Here is a 16,379-nt window from a genome sequence, read left to right on the forward strand (position 1 = left end):
GCTTCCTGGGACACCCAGCCACTCACACGCGTGCTCCCAGGGCTGGCTGCAGGGACAGGCCAGTCACCTCTTCAGCCCATACAAAGGGTATAATCCTGTGTCTCCAGAAGCCTAATTTCTGATTTTCTGCCTGTAAGAAATTCAGAGGCTGCAAGCTCAGAATCCCCCTGGGACCTTGCAGGATGGAGGGGGGGTGGTGGAGGTGGGAGAGAGAGAGACAAGACAACCACGGACTGCATGACAGTGGAACCAAACATAAACCTCTCTTTATTTCAGGTCATATTAGTTTTGCATAGAAGCACTGCTCACAACAGCAGTCCATTCAGACAAGAGCAATTAAGAATTCAGTTTTTCATGTTACCCCTTAAAACGCCTCCAAATAGATATACAAATTATTCATAAATACCTGCAAAACCTACTGCAGAAACATTGAATAGTGTAGCAGTCACAATGGGATTTCCAGCAGTAAAAAAGGTAAATCCAAATTGTCACAGGGTCAGCTTTTTTGGTTGGGAACTGATCTCAGATCATTTCAATTCCACATTAAGAATAAAGAGAAATGATCTCTCTACCAAGCCAAGGCTGTTGTCCCTCAACTTGAGCTTGCTGTAAGACAGGCTTTTACATCTCAGTCCTGGAGCAGAGTAGCACAGCAAATCAGGTGGCACAAAACAGTCTCTGACGGGGGTCTGCTCCCACCCTGGGCGCAGTCAGTATCTGTGTTGCCAGCCCATCTTGGAGGGGAAAGGGAAAGGTGCTACAAAAGCTAACTGGCTCAGGAAAGGTTCCCCCTTCTCCCAAAGTCAGCTGCAACATTCTGCATCATACGTACTGCAGAAAGTCGCAGCATTTCTGCTCCCATTCAAATCAGGCACGCTGAGGGAAGAATAATCCCTTTTCCTCATACTATACATTCTGGAACACCTTGACCCCAGTGGGCCAAGTAATCCCTGAAGCTTTATCTAGCCTTGGCCCATTCTGTGACAAGGGAAGGTGAACAGCACTTTGTCAGTAGAGGTGCTGCACAGACAGGAGACAGACTCCAGCTGTTACAGCTCAAGACAGGTAGGTGAGGGCTCTGGCTTCTGGGAAGGGCTGTACGGTCACACAGCAGGGCAGCAGCAAAGATGGGGCTACAGTATGAAGACAACTGTCAGCATTTCACAGCTGCCCAGGTATACATGGGTGACTCCTGGAATACATGTGTATGTGGACTCTTGTCTATTAAATATAATTATTTCTTCATTAGTAGTAGTAGTAGTAGTCCCTCTCCCACGTCAACACCTTGGTTCAAAGGCAAATCCAAGCCATTTCAGTTTCAAGTGCTACTCCTTGCCATCAGGACACAGAACAGGAACCTCCACGTAAGTCATCAGGAGAGATGTTGCACCAGCTGCTCAAACTGCTCCCGCTGCTGGTAGATGTAAAGCTGGGTGTCCCAGAGAGCGTTCACCAGCACAGTGTCGTTCACCTCGTCCAACATCACCTCCGTGTGCAGCTGAGGGCTAAGCCTGCATATGGCAAGACAGCATCACAAGCTGGGAACAGATGCAAACCCAACAAGGCAACGAGCCTGCCGAGTGCAAGACTTGTGCAAAGTGGCTCCCACTGGCTTGGGTGTTCACGTGTCCTTACCTAGCAGGCTGGCAGAGCAGAGGCCTTCCCCCTCTCCTCCAGGGCCCAACCACACTCAAAGCTGAGCTACAGTTCAACTGCACCACGAGTCTAAACCACACCGTGCATGGTGGGATAGGGCAGGAGGTGCATCCCTGAAGGACCCTGATCGACAGCATCCCCCAAGCCCCAGCTAACCAACCCCAGACAAGGCGTGCTTGGTGCATCAGCTCATACAACGGGTCACGGCATCTGCCGTTATGCCACTGAGGCACGAGGAGAGGGGGCAGGGGGACAAGTCTGAGCAGGCGTGCCTCTAGAGGGGACACTCTTTGGGATGACACATGCCACAGCCAGGTCTGAAGCAAGAGGGGTAAAAATAGGTCTGTTCAGAAAGCGGAAAGGAAGCTCCTACCGAAAATATGCGGTATCTGTCATCTCACACCAGGCCCTGGCACGATCCACAGCTGGGCCATCTGCGTCAGTGCACTGCAGGAGAAACAGGCCCACAGTTACAGCCTGACTGTCACACTGCTCTCCCCCTGCTTGCAAGAGGCTCTGCTGGCACCAAATCGAACTGCACAAGCTGCAGAGGGAAAACCAGGAGCAAGTACATCCTGAATGGCACCATTCACCACCAAGAGCGGGGTGGCTTTTTATTTGTATGGGTTTTGGGTTGTTGGTTTTTTTTTGGTTTTTGGGGTTTTTTTTGGTTTTGTTTTTTTTTAAAATCTAAGAACAGTATTCCTGATCCTTGGAACACAAAAAATTGTACCCTACAGACTCCCCATCCATCACAGCACCAAGCGGATTCCCTTAAAGAAACCGCCAGGATGACCTGAATCACAGCTGCCTTGGGATTTCATCTCTATCCATTTCTGCCCAAGCCCAGTACCAGTAGAGCCTTTGATTGCTACAGGCCTTCTGGCCTATCCTGGGACAGCTTCCCTGGGAGCCCTGAAATAAAAGACAGGGGAAGCAGAGGGACCTCTCTGGGTATTTTCTGGCTTTAGGAAGCTAAAAGGAGACAAAGCAACAGAATTAAGATTATAGTTAGAACCTCAGTTCTGATCTTTCTGGCTTTCATTCATTTGGAGCGTTTTGATGCTCAAATTTAATGATCTTTTCAAAGCATGCAAGAATGGATGCTTATTACACACTCCTAACCACAGCTCTGAACTACTGCTTTTTATTAGCGATACGCCCACTTCTCTAGCATTTACTGATTTTCCCAGTCAGAATAACAAAGCTTTCCTGAAGAAAAACAAATTGCTGTTTCCCAAGGCGTGACGTGTGGGTTTTTTTTTCGTCCAGGTTGCTCAGTGCTCCCTGGGAAGATACCAAGTTTCATGAACTCATACCTGCAAACGTCCCTAAGGGTCACTGACCACCATCCTGTCCTTAGCTCCTTTCAGCTGCAAGAACCTCTCCTTGGTACTCAAAACCCCAAAGAGGCATACAGGGCTTCAGACTTGCTGTGCTCACACAACTCTTAAGTTACCCACTATGTCCGTTCCTTGAACTGGCCATGGCCGGAGCAGTTTCAAGGAAATATAATTTGCTTCCAAAAGGAAGAAGATGAAGACCGAAAACCTTTGCTCCCTCCCTGCAAGCAGCCCCAGGGGTCTTCCCGCCCCCCCCCCCCCCCCCCCAGTACTCACACAATCCACCACCATCTTGCTGAGCTCCTTGGCCCCAAAGACAGTCTTCGCCAGCTCCCACGGGTTGGAGGGGCGGAAAACATCCACAGAGCTCACCGGGACCTGTGGAGGCTTCCCTGTCCCCAGGGAGACCACCAACCCCAATTTTCTTACTTTTTGCCCCTGACCCTGTGGACAAACAAAAGAATTGTTCACAAGGACCAACGATCAAGGCAAAGTACATCTTTCACAGCAGTCTTGGGGAAGCTCTGAAAGCCAGCAAAAGCCTTGGAAGCCTTTTCTCTCCCCCATCCTCCCCCTTTAATACTGCCTGGTGAAACAGGTGATTTAACAGTCGCACTGTTCTGTCCCTTACACCCCTGACTGCACCCAAACCCAGGGGATCACCCCAAGGATGAGCCCTAGGACCAGGTGACTGTGAAACCGTCCAATTTTTTTCAGTCATTTTGGCAATACACCTCCCCTTTCAGCTACAGGGAGCAGTAGCTACCAGTAGTTAAGTCACCTTTCTGAGGAACTTGCCACACCACAGAAGGCATTCATTCTTCAGCCTTGCAGAGTGCCCTACCATCATCTTCTCCCTTTATTTTGGGACAGAAAAAGGCCCTGCAGAGCTGCGTCAAGAGTCATATAAAAATCAGCTGAAGCATCCTTGCTTGAAGTAGCAAGGACAGGCTGACGGGGCTGTTTCCTCATCTCGCACCCTTGTTGGAAGAGGTATTTCACCCCTCAGTCACCATTCCCAACACACATTCCCCTCCAGACACTCCTTTATAGGGTGCTGCACTGCTAACTTGTTCATCCACCAGAGAGGCATTCATTCCCAAACTCTCTCCCCCTTCAAGGGAAGCTCAGTGGAGTCATTAAAGCCCCAGTTACCAGTCAGTGCCAGGACTTCCCTCACCTTCTTGATCAGCGTCTTGTTGTACTCATGAATCTCCGTCATGGCATCGAGGGTTGGGTTGTTGGCTAGCAGCCCGCCATCCAGAAAGCGGCCTATTGGCCGGAAGTAAGTGGGAGCCGCACCACTGCAGCGAGCAGCACGCCATACGAGTTGGTCTGGGGGGAGAGAAAGCATATAGCCTCTTGCAGCAACTTTCCTGTGTTCAGGAAGCACCCTGCTTTCACCAACACAAAGCAGGCAGGCTTGCAAACCCAGACGACCCTGCCCTGGACAGCCGTGCCTCTTTCTCCCAACAGTAGGCCTCTGCTTGGATGGACAGAATTATTTTGGGGGTCTTGAAAAGATGTTCTCACTCTCTACGTAACCTGGGTCAATTTCACACTCTATCAGCTTCGTTGCAGCTATTTTGATGGTGAACCAGTTGCATTTGCTGGACAAACAAGCAGCAAGCTGAGGGGGCCCCATGTTTCAGTTACACTGCTTTTCTGTCTTAATCTGCTCCCGAGAGCCCAGGGACAAGTACTGACGGCACACAGGATTCCTCTAGCAGACCCCTTCCTCATGAACCTCACCAGCCAGCCCCTGTTCCCACTACAAGAGAAGCCAAGGGAGGAGGAGAGAAGAGAAAAGGAAATATAGGACCATCACTAGGACCAAGCTACAAGTCACCATCAGGGATAAGCCACTGCTTGGACACCTCAATTTTCAGAGCAATGCGGGGAAGAACAGGAAATCGCCTGTCTCTGAGGGATAGCACCCTCCCCTGCCAACCAGCTGGACTGCTGTGTGCCAGCATTTACCTTCTGGTTGAGTGAGCGGTTTGAAAGAAGCAGTTGTCTTGTATTCAGTGGAGGTTTTTGTCTCTGGTACAGGGTAATTCCGGAAAAGGTGGAGCTCAGCTGGCTGCCGGTCGCATAGTGTCCCTGTCACCATAACCCTGGGGGAAAGGACATGACAGAATAAGAGTAAAATGGAAAACACATGTACATGAACAGGCTTCAATAGTCTGCACATCACACTCCTCCGAATCTGCTCTAAGGACAGGCTGAGCATCTCTGCTGAGAGGGATCTAGAGCACACTCAGGAGAGCATCAACCAGCGCAGGCTCCTGCAGGACTTACTTGGGGTTTCGGACATCTGTCATTTTGGTGTTTTCCCCAAATTCCTGCTTCAAGAACTCATTCAGGAGCTCCGACTCATAGGGTCGAGATCCCTGGAACACCACGTCCTTCATGCGGAAGTACAGGCAGCGCATGTAGTCCATGGACTTCCCTGAGACAGGCAACAGCAGCAGCAGGAGCAGGGGGTGGGAGGAAGGACAGGCAGAACAAACAGCACATCAGAGCTGGGAGGCATCACTCCCAATGCCATCCCCTTCCCGAGCTGCCTGTCATCTGCTTGGACCTTGGCAACATAACTGGGAAGGACTGAAGAGGAAGGGCAAACCTGGAGTGTAGTCTCCCACTACCAGAGAGTGTTGATCACCTTGCTGCAAAACCCCCGTAGGGAGAACGGGAAGAACAGAACATTGCACTCTGCCACCACGCACTTCCCAAAACCCAGAAAGCTGCTCACGGTCAGCTGATGTGAGAAGCGAGCGCAAAGCCAGGTCTAGGCTTTTTTTCATTAATAAATATCCCTTCCTTCCTTTGGCAAGGACAATCTCAGTTGGGACTCAGAGAGGCTGCTCCCACCCCACATCCACTCCCCACAGAGAAGCATCTGAGCCCACAGGAGCAAGAAGGGGCCTGTTATTTGCATCATCCTCACCATGTACAATAGCCAAGGCCAAGATTCCCCCAGTGCTGGTCCCTGCAATCCAGTCAAAAATCTCACGAACGGGACGGCCCACAGCCTTTTCAATAGCCAGGAGGAGCTGAATGAGAACCAGGCCCCGAATGCCCCCTCCATCCAGGCACAGGAGGCGGTCATGACTGGAGAGAGACAGACACAGATGACTGGGAGCTGTGGGAGAGCTTACAAATCACAACATGCCACATGGGAATGTGGCCCTGGGGATGGAATACAACACCAGTAACAAGAACACCGCTGCAGACAGTGTAAGTGAACAAATAAATCCAGCAGTGCTTTCTCAGGTGCAAGTAAGACTGGACACGGCCAGATAAGCCTCATCAAACCTGGTGCAACACCACTTGCTCTTTTAGTCATTTCTAACCTCTACACCAGAGAGACATTCACAAGCCAAAAACGCATCCTGTCCCTTACTATGCAGTAATGGGTATAGTCTCATAAATAAAAAGCAGTCAGCCCTAAGTTGCTGCTAGCAGCATTTCGGTGCCTGTCCTCCCTCTGCTCCATGCAAGGCAAGGTGCAGCAGTGCACAGCCCAGCAAAAGAGCTAGGTGAGCATCAGGGCAGTGTATGGAGGTGGGGAAATCACAAAGCCAAAACAGCATTTGGTGCCTAGCAGCAGACAGGAGGGACAGAGCAGGGGTTTCACCTGCTGAGCTCACGCTCCACTGCAGCTCCAGAGCTGCAGGCAGGAACAGGCGGTGATCATTTATGGGAACAGAGATTTATCACAAGGTTCTGGCAAAAACTGGAATGTCAATGGACATTAAATGATGTCAGTTTGAGGATATCACACCCATGGACGTGGGTGGGGAAAATTCACACACAGATTCCACCTTTGAGTTGCACAGGAGCCTGGACAGAAACTGTTTCTCACTTACTTTCTTCTACCCTCACTTGGTGAGTCCACAACATCTGGTGCCTTCAACAACTGTCCGAGCGTTGCAGAAACATACAGAAGGTCCGCGTACCCTAGAGGGCCATGAACATGCAAAAGGAAAAAGAAAAATTAGAGACCACTTTGTTACTTGAATCCTCTGACATGTGCTTCAGAGGCAGCAGTCACCCAATTTCAACTTAACCAATGAGAAAACCTTGAATTACTCTTCCTACTTTCTTTCTGCGTCAGGGTACGCAAACCTCCCACCAGTGCAGTCAACGATTTCCACCATAATCACACAAAGAACATCCAATTCCCTTCCCAATTGAATGAAGCTCCCTGCAGGAGACAGAAGCCATCTTACCCATAGCCACCAGGCGCCCCCCCCAGATTAAACTCCACACCAAAGAGGAAAAACCCCATCCTTTAGAGCAGGCAGCTGGAGATGGACTTGCAAAGATGAAGGATTTGTACAAGCAGATGATGAGCACAGTAGGCACGAGAGAAGGCAGAGCCTAGCAGCGTGCCCACTAAGCAGTTTATTGCAAGCCTTAAGGTAAAACCTAAATCTACTCCTGCAAGGTAACCTAGGCAGAACTGTGGGGACAGGGTGGCTTGTCATTACCCCTCAGCTGACGTACACCCAGGCCACCCTGGGTGCAGGGCACCAATCCAGACTAGGTGAGAAGCCAGCCTGCGAAGCCAAAAGAACAGGGGGAAAGAAGTTAAGTATTTCTGCCAGTGCCCAGGCCGGAAGGTGGCCATTGGTGACAATGAATGTGGTGAGGAGTTTCTTCACGGGTCAGAGTCCATGATGAAAAAGGGTCCTCCTCTGTCACTGCATCAGAGCTGAAACTGGAGGGTTGCCTTCACAAGGCCATCGTGAGAAGAAAGTCTTGGTGTCATTAGCCAGTGAGACTTGTGACAGACACACTGCAGGGCCTGGGGGTGGGGTGCGCGTCCTCTAGCCCCACAGGAAGGTCTTTGCAAAGGAAATCACCAACCTGAGAGGGTAAATTGACCACAAGCAGCTGTTATCTCCCTGCATGCCCCTCTCATGAGGGTCCAAGCCTCCCTCCAAGCCAACTCACCCACTGCCCACTCCATAACCCCTCCCGCTGCCTCTTCAGAGATCTGGAGCTCCCTAGAGGAGGAAAGCCTGGCACCTACCACAGACCCACAGGCTTATTTACACAGTCTGGGCAGTACAGAGCAAGTTATACACAATCATATGTCCTAAGGTAGGCTTTTCCTATGTGTAATGTAAAACCTGTGACCAGAGTCACTTATCCTTGGGCTGCATCCCTTCTCTCTCCCAGCCGCTGGCCTCCAGGAACTGACTGACTGATGCTTCTAATTTCCCTGTGCCCAGCCCAACACCAGGAGGTCCTCAAGGCAGACCAGAAAGTACCTCCCTTCTGTACATGGCCTAGTGGATAAAGTACAACATGTGGGCAACTAAGTCCTACATCTCTTACAGAGAGGCGAGGGAATCATTCTTCCCTTTCCTTTTTGCAGAGCTGCAGTGTGTCAGGTCTATAAAACAGAAGTTTAGAGTACAAGGGTTTAGACTACACACAGAGGAAAAGCAGAGAAAAGAGACGGGATCCTGCAACAGCTGAATTGGACAAAGTCACCAGAAACTGAGAGTAGGAGACAGTCCCCAGAGCACAACCCATCTGAAGAAGAGATCTGAGACAGCACTGTGAAGCAAGAGGGAAGGAGAGCAAGGGAGGGCCAGGGGAGGCTTTACCTAAGCTGTTGAAGTTGCTCCGTGAGGAAGGCTGGCCTTCCAGGAAGGAGGAAGCAGATGGTGCCAGGCTTGGGGAGTCAGGGTTGGGTGGGTGGCAGCGTTCAGTCCCTACAGTTTGCAGCAGGTCTAAGAGCACTTTCCGGTTCGCACCTTAGGCGACGAAGGTCACAAATCAGAAAGAGAATCAGTGCATGCACACATCAGCACGGGGCTCTGCCAAATTCACAGCAACCCTGACCCTCAACAAAACCTCTGGTATGACCTGGGGAAGGGGAAAGCATGTCCTGGGTATCTCTCCTTGAACACCAGGCACCAGGACTTGTGTGCAGCAGGACTTGTGCACAGCAGGGGTACCAATGCTGTGCAGCTTCAAGGGCGTGTGCCACATAGTTCTTGCCACTGAAAAGCCTCCTGTGTCTGCTTACACCAGGGTGCTTCAGCAACACTGTGTCATCCCGTTGTGAGCCTGCAGTGCCTGACATCGTGGCTTGAAAGAGGGGGAGTGAATGTCAGCTTTTCCTCTTGCATCTCTGTCTCTTAGAATAGAAATTCATCAAGGGCTACTAACACAAAGCCTACACCGCTAACTCAGGAAGCGCCTCCCCTGTGAGCAATTGGAAGCTGGGAAAGCATGTTGGAGAAGCATCACTCACACTTGGCATGTTTCCACTTCTCCTCAAGACACTGTCTTGACCACCAAGGGGAAACAAGATGCCAGGCTCACCCTGTAAAGCTGCTTACATGCTCCCTTACCTTTGCTGCTCCTGGCTGCCAACAGCCCTGGTGTCTCCCCAAAATCATTAGGTATCTCGACATCTCCTCCAAACACGATGATTGCTTTGATCATATCCAGGTGGTCATGCTAGGGAACAAGAAAAAGCTCAGTCAAGAGCCATGCTCCCCTTGGCTACTTGATTTCTCATTCCCTCCCTCCTCATTAGCCAAAGTACCCACAAGGGACCACTCTATGAAAGACAACAGCCAGAATTTTAAAGGAGTGCGTCCCTGCCTCAACCCTTCAAGAAAATCCTCTCTCTCTTTCCCAGCAACCTCTGCAGAAAACTCACCTTCATGGCCAGGTGCAGTGGTGTGTTGCCATCCTGACCCCTGGCATTGGTCTGGGCTCCATGTGTCAGCAGTACCATGGCGCAGTCAAAGCGTCCCCTCTTGACCGCAATGTGCAGAGCCATGTCAGCCGTCCGGCTGGTCAAATTCACCTCAGAGCCATACTCAAGCAGCAGCTGTGTCATCTGTGCACATGCCAGGTCAAGAAGGGAGAAAGCGATGGTTAGGACAACCGCCTGGGCACTCAAACGATCCAGGTCTCATGGCAAGGAAAACAGGGGAAGAGGAGGGAGACTTAGCCTGGATACAGCTGGCTGGCAGATGTCAGCTGCTTTTTTGCAAGCACTGGAGATGGAGTTTCTCTGTCTTTTACCACAGAACTAGTTAGTGGTTTCACAATCTGGCCAGAGCTTCTGGATGTTTGGGGACTTAAACACACGTATAACAACTGGCTGAAATCAACAGAGAAAAAAAGTTCCTACTCAGATCAGAATCCTTGCAGACTGGAGGGAAAAAGTTTGCTTTCTGATCTTTTCTTTATAAACCAAGCAGATTTATGCCTGCTCTGAAACTCCACAGGACATTTCTGAAGGGGGACGTGATACTGCAGGAGGCAAAACAGTCCTGCCATAGGAACATCCTCTGTTTGCAATAAGCACCGTTCAGGTGCTGCAGCATGGCACGTGACACCACTGACCAGCCCATCTCTGGCAGAAGATGGGCCAAAACCCACATGCCACCACTCTGTGCCTACCTCACACTCCTCCTGCACTTTTTAAGGTATCAGTTTGTTTCCTCCCACAAAACTGGCAGGTAATGAGAAGAGAGCTCCCCCGGGGGCAACCGTGGTTCAGCGACAGTGCTACAATTTCCTCAACAAAAGGGAAAAGGGACAAGCTGGCAGTTCTGCAGCCATGGATGAAGTACTAGGGATAAGGCCACCAGTTTATTTCACTGCAAGGCGCCATTGCTCTGTCCCCCACGGAAGACTGCACTGATTGACACAAGGCAAAGAGAATCAAATACGGGGCTGCTGGCTGGGCTCTGACACTCCCAGGGCTCTGACGTGCACTCACTCAGAAAGGGACAGGTTAGCAGCAGGGTGCTGGGTGGCAGCACAGGCCCTCGCAATGGACTGGCTCCATTTACCTCTGCCTTCTTCGCCCAGTGCAGTGCAGTGGCTTCATAGCGTGGGTCCTTGGAGCGAACCTGGCTGGCATCTGCCTCGAGGATGGCCTGGGCACACCTGGCAAAGACAATGAGATGAAGAGATGCGTGGCTCCTGTCTTGACTCAGCACCTCCACTCATATCAGCACCTGCCTTCCACCCAGCGCCTTTCAGGAAACCCTTCAGCAGCAGCAGGCTCTCTGCAACACTTGCAAGTTCCTCAGCTGCAGTTTTGTTTTGCTCATTTTAGAAAGGAAGGGCACAACAGGAAGCATACAAGCAGCACAGTGTTCAGAGGAAGCATGAAAATCCCTTCCCAGTTCCATGTTGTGGAGCAACATCTGGGTGTTTCTCCAATACAGGAAAATCTGGCATTTCTGGGAACTCTCAAGACCCGAGGGGAAATTCTTCTCATTCTCTCTCCATGGAAATGTGGGGATAAAACTGAAATAGTTAAATACTTGCTGAAATTAAGAATCTGCGTACCTCCCCATGGGTTAAAAAACCCCCACACCTACTGTGAATAAACTGGTGCCTAGAAAGTGTGGGTAGTTAAGACTTAGGAAACAAGCATACGCTCTCCACTCTGTAATACCACCAAACAAACCACGTACAAGAGACCAAGCCCCACTGCAAACTAAGAAGACCTAAGCACAGTTTTGGCTTCTGAATGTGTCTCTAATGTTGGAAAGCACTTCTGAAAATGCTGAAAAATTAGCAGCAGCTACTGTTAACTTGAACACCCTACTTTGTAGAGCTTGGACACTGTGAAAATTAAGTACAAAGAGAATCAAATTTCTCCAGGGAAAACAAAACAGGGAGTAAACATTGTGTCTCTCTTGATTTGGTGCCAGAGTGTGTTATTAAAAGTCAAGAGAGTACCTTTGGCCTACAGGAGACAGCCATAACTAGACTTTGAAATGAAAGCTTATTAGGATCAGAACACTCAAAAGCAAACAGGTACACCAGTTTGCAGTACCATTTAAGCATCAGTAAATCATCTTCTCACAGCTCATTTTGAGATAAAGTATTTCACAAACATTTAAAAAAAATTATCTGTGTTTTTCTCTTGATGTCTGACACTAAATTATATACATAGATAATTTCAGGGAAATATTTTTTTCCTGTGTTTCTTTCTTTCCCACACCAACATTTCTCTACTCCTTTGCCAACTCTGTGACAAAGCAGAGGACAGCACAGGACATCTTCCTACTGAGCACTGCCCTGAAAGATGTCCAGTCTTAGACAACCCTGAGCAAGCAGACAGGTCCTCAGACTGGATGAAGAGCCCTGTTCTGGCAGGCCAAGCAGTTACTTACCCCTTCTGGGAGAACTTCAGTGCTGTGTGGATGGGGTAGCCCAGCGTCCCCATGATGCTGCAGCTGGCACGGCATTTCAGCAGAGACCGAACCATGTCTTCTTTGCCCAGCTGACAAGCCAGATGCAGAGCGCTCAGCCCTTCGTGGCTCAGGTGGTCCAAGCCAGCAGTTGGGGTTCTGCCCAGGAGCTGGGAAGAGGAGACAATAAATAAGTAGACAGACATGGAAAAGCACTGTCCCTCCTACTGAGCTCTAAGGACAGACTCTGGAGTACTGGATTCCCCACAACCCTACAGGCTGTCCTCTCCACCCATTTCCAACACAGTAGCTATGGAAGCACTCCTGGTTTTCTCTCCCCAGAGGGTTTATCACTGCTGTCTGTGCCCTCTTCCTCTGGCCCGTGTGCTTCCAAGACACCCTTCAGCTGAAAAGGGCTCACACCACCTTGAACGACACAACCCAGTAGACTCCCAGCGTCTCCCAGTGCATAAGCCAAGCTCAGCCCAACCAAATGAGAGCACTAACTGAAACCAGTAGTTTCCTCTTCTGCTGTGGCCCCATCAGGTACCACAGACAGTCAGCGGGCAGGAGCTCAACCTCCACTGCAACTCCATCCACCATTGCTGTCAGATACAAACAGGATTCTCTTCAAAATATACATGTGGGGATATGTTTGAAGCAATTTTCCTACTGTCCCCATAAATTTAGACCTGTTATCAGCTGACTGGTTTGTTACACAAAAATATCCCACTGCTGTACTGGGGAAACCCCAGAAGCCCTGCTGCACACAAGAGAAGCAGGAATTTGGTTTCTTTTCTCTGGATTAGCACGGAATCAAGAGAGCAAAGAAACAAACAGGAGACAGACCAGACCTGGAAGTATTTCCATAACAACAAGGCAAGTTGCTGCCTTCAGAGAATTAAAGGAAGAGGGTATCTTTTTAATACAAAGGTCCTAACTGACCTGCTCCACAGCATGGCAAGCCCCGATCGTCATCCCTCCCCCATCATGCATTAGGAAACCCCAGCACAGTCTGGCAGGCAGAGGGAGAGCTGTCACAACAGGTGTTGGGCAAATGTGGGAGCTGCAACATAGGGGAGAGCTGGTCTCACGCTCACTCTGGGTTGCTGGGGAGCTGATGAACCCTAAGAACCAACATAGAAGGCCACCCACGGCCTTATGAACTCTGTCACTCTGCCCAGCACTTCTCAGCAATCGAGAACACTTCTGGCTTCAGACTCTCTCTGCCTCGAGGCTCTGATCACTGTGCCCAGTGCAAGGCCACTCAGTCCAAAGAACAGGTTCTGCAGCTCAGGAAAGCCCAGGGTAGCTCCAAACTGTCCTTCAGCCTGTGGGCAGCCGGTACTTCCCCACCAGTGGCCTAAACAAACGCTCCCCCACAGGAGCACACTGCCCAATATTTGGCAGAACCAAATACACTGCTCAGAGGAGACAGAGAAGGGAAAGTCAAGGGCCTGACAAAAGGCAGGATGAGAGCCTGATGCAAGTAGCAATGAAGGACACTTGCCGAGGAAACTTCCTTACTATCTTTGTCCCACTGCAGAGTGGAATCTAGAGCCTGCTTATGGCAAACAGCACGAACAAAGGGGGAAGAAAGAGGCTGAAATCAGCCTCAAGCATTAACTCAATGCTACAGCAGAGGGAACTTTCTCCTCCCCTGTCTGCAGCTATTTTCCTGTTTCCCTCCTCACAGCACAGAGAGGACCCATTCCAGCCCCACTCCCCCCCAGCTTTGAAATCACTCCCACCTCAATGATCTGGGGGTTGTTTCCTCGCACAGCATAATGGAAAACAGTCTCCCCATTCCTGTCAGTAATATCCACCCGTGCATGGCATTCCAGCAGCTCCAGCAGGCACTCCATGTCTCCCTTGCGGCACGCTAGATGCATTGGGGTACAGCCATCCTCACTGTCTGTGCTATTCACACAGCTGCAAGAGATGAGTCAACATGAGGCCAAGGAAGGGCTGTGAGGAGGAAGATGTGCAGCTGCCCCGGGATCTGACACAAAGGTACCTTCCATGTCTGTGACAGGCCCAGCTGGTGTGAACCACAAAGTTCATGAAAGCCCAGCCTCTTGCCACAGAAAGAGCACACAAAAGGGCTACCAAGCATCTGTGCCACGGACCCTCTCCCTGACACACTGCTCCTTCCTCTGCCCCCGCTATGGGAGCAGCTCCCTCTGTCCAAAGGGGAACAGGAGACAGGTTATAGTCAGCAACCTGGCAGAGGTGCTGCCATTAGATCCCCAGTCCCCTAAGTCCTCACTAGCCTACCCTATCTTCAGTGAACTTCCCCATGGAAAGACTGCAAGGGCTTATGGCCAAAAAAACATTTTCAGAAAGACAGTTCTACTGTACCTCTTCTGGTTTACAAAGTCAGCCACAACACTATCCAAAAAGCAGCTCCACAAGGGCTATAAAAAACTAATTAGTACCCCTAACAAAACATTTCAATCCTTTAGCTCAAACACCAGAGCTCTGGGCTTTTATGTCCACAGTAGCAGGTTGAAAGCCCCCCAGTAAGCTTACACAGCAACCATTAGACCCCTTTTGCTACCCCATCTGTCATTCAGGCAAGATACACCCAAGCCAGAACTTTTAAACTCAGCCTCTGCGGTAACCACAGGTGTTCAGCTCCTCCAAGAAGTAGCCCCTGTGGCTTTGGTACATCAAGCTGGAACAGACTAACCTGGCCCAGCCTGCCCTCCCAAGCTCCTTCCCAGCACCAGGCCCATCAGAGACCCTTCCCAGCCCTTGCCTCAGAACACAGTTGTGTCGAAAGTTCTCACGACGGCCAATCTCCACCGCGACATGTGCTGAAGACCAGCTGGGGTGGTTGCGGAAGCAGTCACTGAGCTGTTGGAGATCCTCCAGTGACAAGGGCTGGCACGAGCTCTCGTAGAAAGGGCGCAGCTGCCCGGCATATTGCTCAAAACGCATCAGGGCATCTGCTTCATTGTCAAGCTGGAAGAGCCTGGAGGAAAGGCATATGCAGCACTAGTCCTGCTCAAAGAAACAACCTCCATCCCATGTCTCTTAGAGAAACAGCTCTTCTCCAAACACTAGTGCTGGGGACTTTCCTATTCCTCCTCATCTGGTATCATGGCTGTTCCCAGGGAAGGGAGCCTACTTCATTAGCAGAGAGAGTCTCCTCTTCCTGAGGAATGTTTACTTTTGGGCTCAAGTATCCCATGCTCCAAATGCTAAAGCAGCAACAGTACGAGTGGAACTTGTGGATGTTCTGATCTGAGTACCCATTTCAGTTGCCTGTTTTCAGAGTGTCTGGACTCTGTCCTGCCCTGTTGTCACAAGCTGTTTTGATGACAACTCCTCCATCAGCACACACAAGGGCCTCGCACTCCTCAGGAGCCCACGTGCTGATCAAACACATCAGCCCACACCCACACAACACTACCGTCCTGGGGCTGGAGATTTCGGGTCTTTTGTTTCACGCTTGAGCAGTGATTGCTAAAGGTCTGCCACTTACCGGAAAGCAACCTGTGGGCTCTGGGGATTCACCAGCAGGCAATCCCACGATCGAGCGAGGCTGTTCTTATACAGGGCCACCCTGCCTTCCTTCTTTAGGCAGGTATGAGCAGCATACTCCGCAGCTGGCACCTCCTTCACCCGGTAAGGGTTTGTGAATATTTGGGTGACGCTGTTGATGGTATCCACCAGCCGGCCAAAGAACTGCATCCTCCTGGCGCCTCAGGCGGCTTCGCCCCCACGCCCTGAGGGAAACCCGGTCACCGGCTCTGCCTGGCCCGGCCCCTGCCCTTCCCTGAATTTATCGACCCAGTGCCAGGAAAGGAGAACCGAGAGCCGCCGGGGTTAAACGACGCCTGGGAGGAAAGTCCGGCGCCAGCACCTGCGGTTTCTTTCCTGGCTCCTCCGGGAAAAGCACCTGCTTCCCCTCAGCGCCTCACGGCCACCGCCGACCTCTGACCGCCTCCTCACGGGCCTTCCTCTGCCGCCTCAGCAGGCAACGCCCCCTCCACGACCGCCCCCGCCCGTGCCGGGAGGAGCAGCCCGCCGCCGGGGGAAGCTCAGCGGGGCCCGGCGGGCCGGGGCTGGGTGCGACCCGCGGCCTGGCAGGGCCGGGCCCAGCGCCCGGGGTACCACGGGATCCGCAAAGCGCGACGGGCCCCCAGCGTCCTCCGCGCGCAGCCCCCGGCCCGCTTCG

The 16,379-nt window shown here is 51.2% G+C and overlaps 1 protein-coding gene across 4 annotated transcripts; it reads right to left on the bottom strand.

Moving 5' to 3' along the window:
- Window positions 1-234: 234 nt before the first annotated feature.
- Window positions 235-16,362, bottom strand: PLA2G6 (phospholipase A2 group VI). 4 transcript variants are annotated; one of them, XM_040595612.1, is made up of 17 exons: window positions 16,065-16,357; window positions 15,684-15,927; window positions 14,955-15,170; window positions 13,945-14,125; window positions 12,176-12,363; window positions 10,838-10,934; window positions 9,691-9,873; window positions 9,377-9,485; window positions 8,624-8,773; window positions 6,872-6,962; window positions 5,950-6,113; window positions 5,301-5,451; window positions 4,980-5,116; window positions 4,180-4,334; window positions 3,276-3,443; window positions 2,030-2,103; window positions 235-1,511 (listed from the first exon to the last, which is right to left on the bottom strand). In XM_040595612.1, exons 2-17 carry the CDS (start codon window positions 15,890-15,892, stop codon window positions 1,373-1,375), a joined length of 2,412 nt encoding a protein of 803 aa, XP_040451546.1. In that variant the 5' UTR covers window positions 15,893-15,927; window positions 16,065-16,357; the 3' UTR covers window positions 235-1,372. The 4 variants fall into 4 exon arrangements, 3 of the variants coding, with proteins under 3 accessions (XP_040451546.1, XP_040451545.1, XP_040451547.1); XR_005828077.1 differs by adding an exon at window positions 2,453-2,631 and having other exon boundaries at window positions 1,494-1,511; window positions 15,684-16,362; XM_040595611.1 differs by having other exon boundaries at window positions 15,684-16,357.
- Window positions 16,363-16,379: the final 17 nt, after the last annotated feature.

This window comes from Falco naumanni, chromosome 5 (genome assembly GCF_017639655.2).
Source record: "Falco naumanni isolate bFalNau1 chromosome 5, bFalNau1.pat, whole genome shotgun sequence".
NCBI lineage: Eukaryota > Metazoa > Chordata > Aves > Falconiformes > Falconidae > Falco > Falco naumanni.

What these genes read in the sequence shown, in the direction of transcription:
- PLA2G6 (XM_040595612.1), bottom strand. Translation starts at nt 15,892, where the DNA reads ATGCAGTTCTTTGGCCGGCTGGTGGATACCATCAACAGCGTCACCCAA. An exon ending in CGACACAACTGTGTTCTGAG is followed by an intron (nt 14,126 to 14,954) that starts GCAAGGGCTGGG and finishes CATCTCTTGCAG; the next exon opens with CTGTGTGAATAGCACAGACA. An exon ending in ACTGGGCGAAGAAGGCAGAG is followed by an intron (nt 9,874 to 10,837) that starts GTAAATGGAGCC and finishes GCATGTGCACAG; the next exon opens with ATGACACAGCTGCTGCTTGA.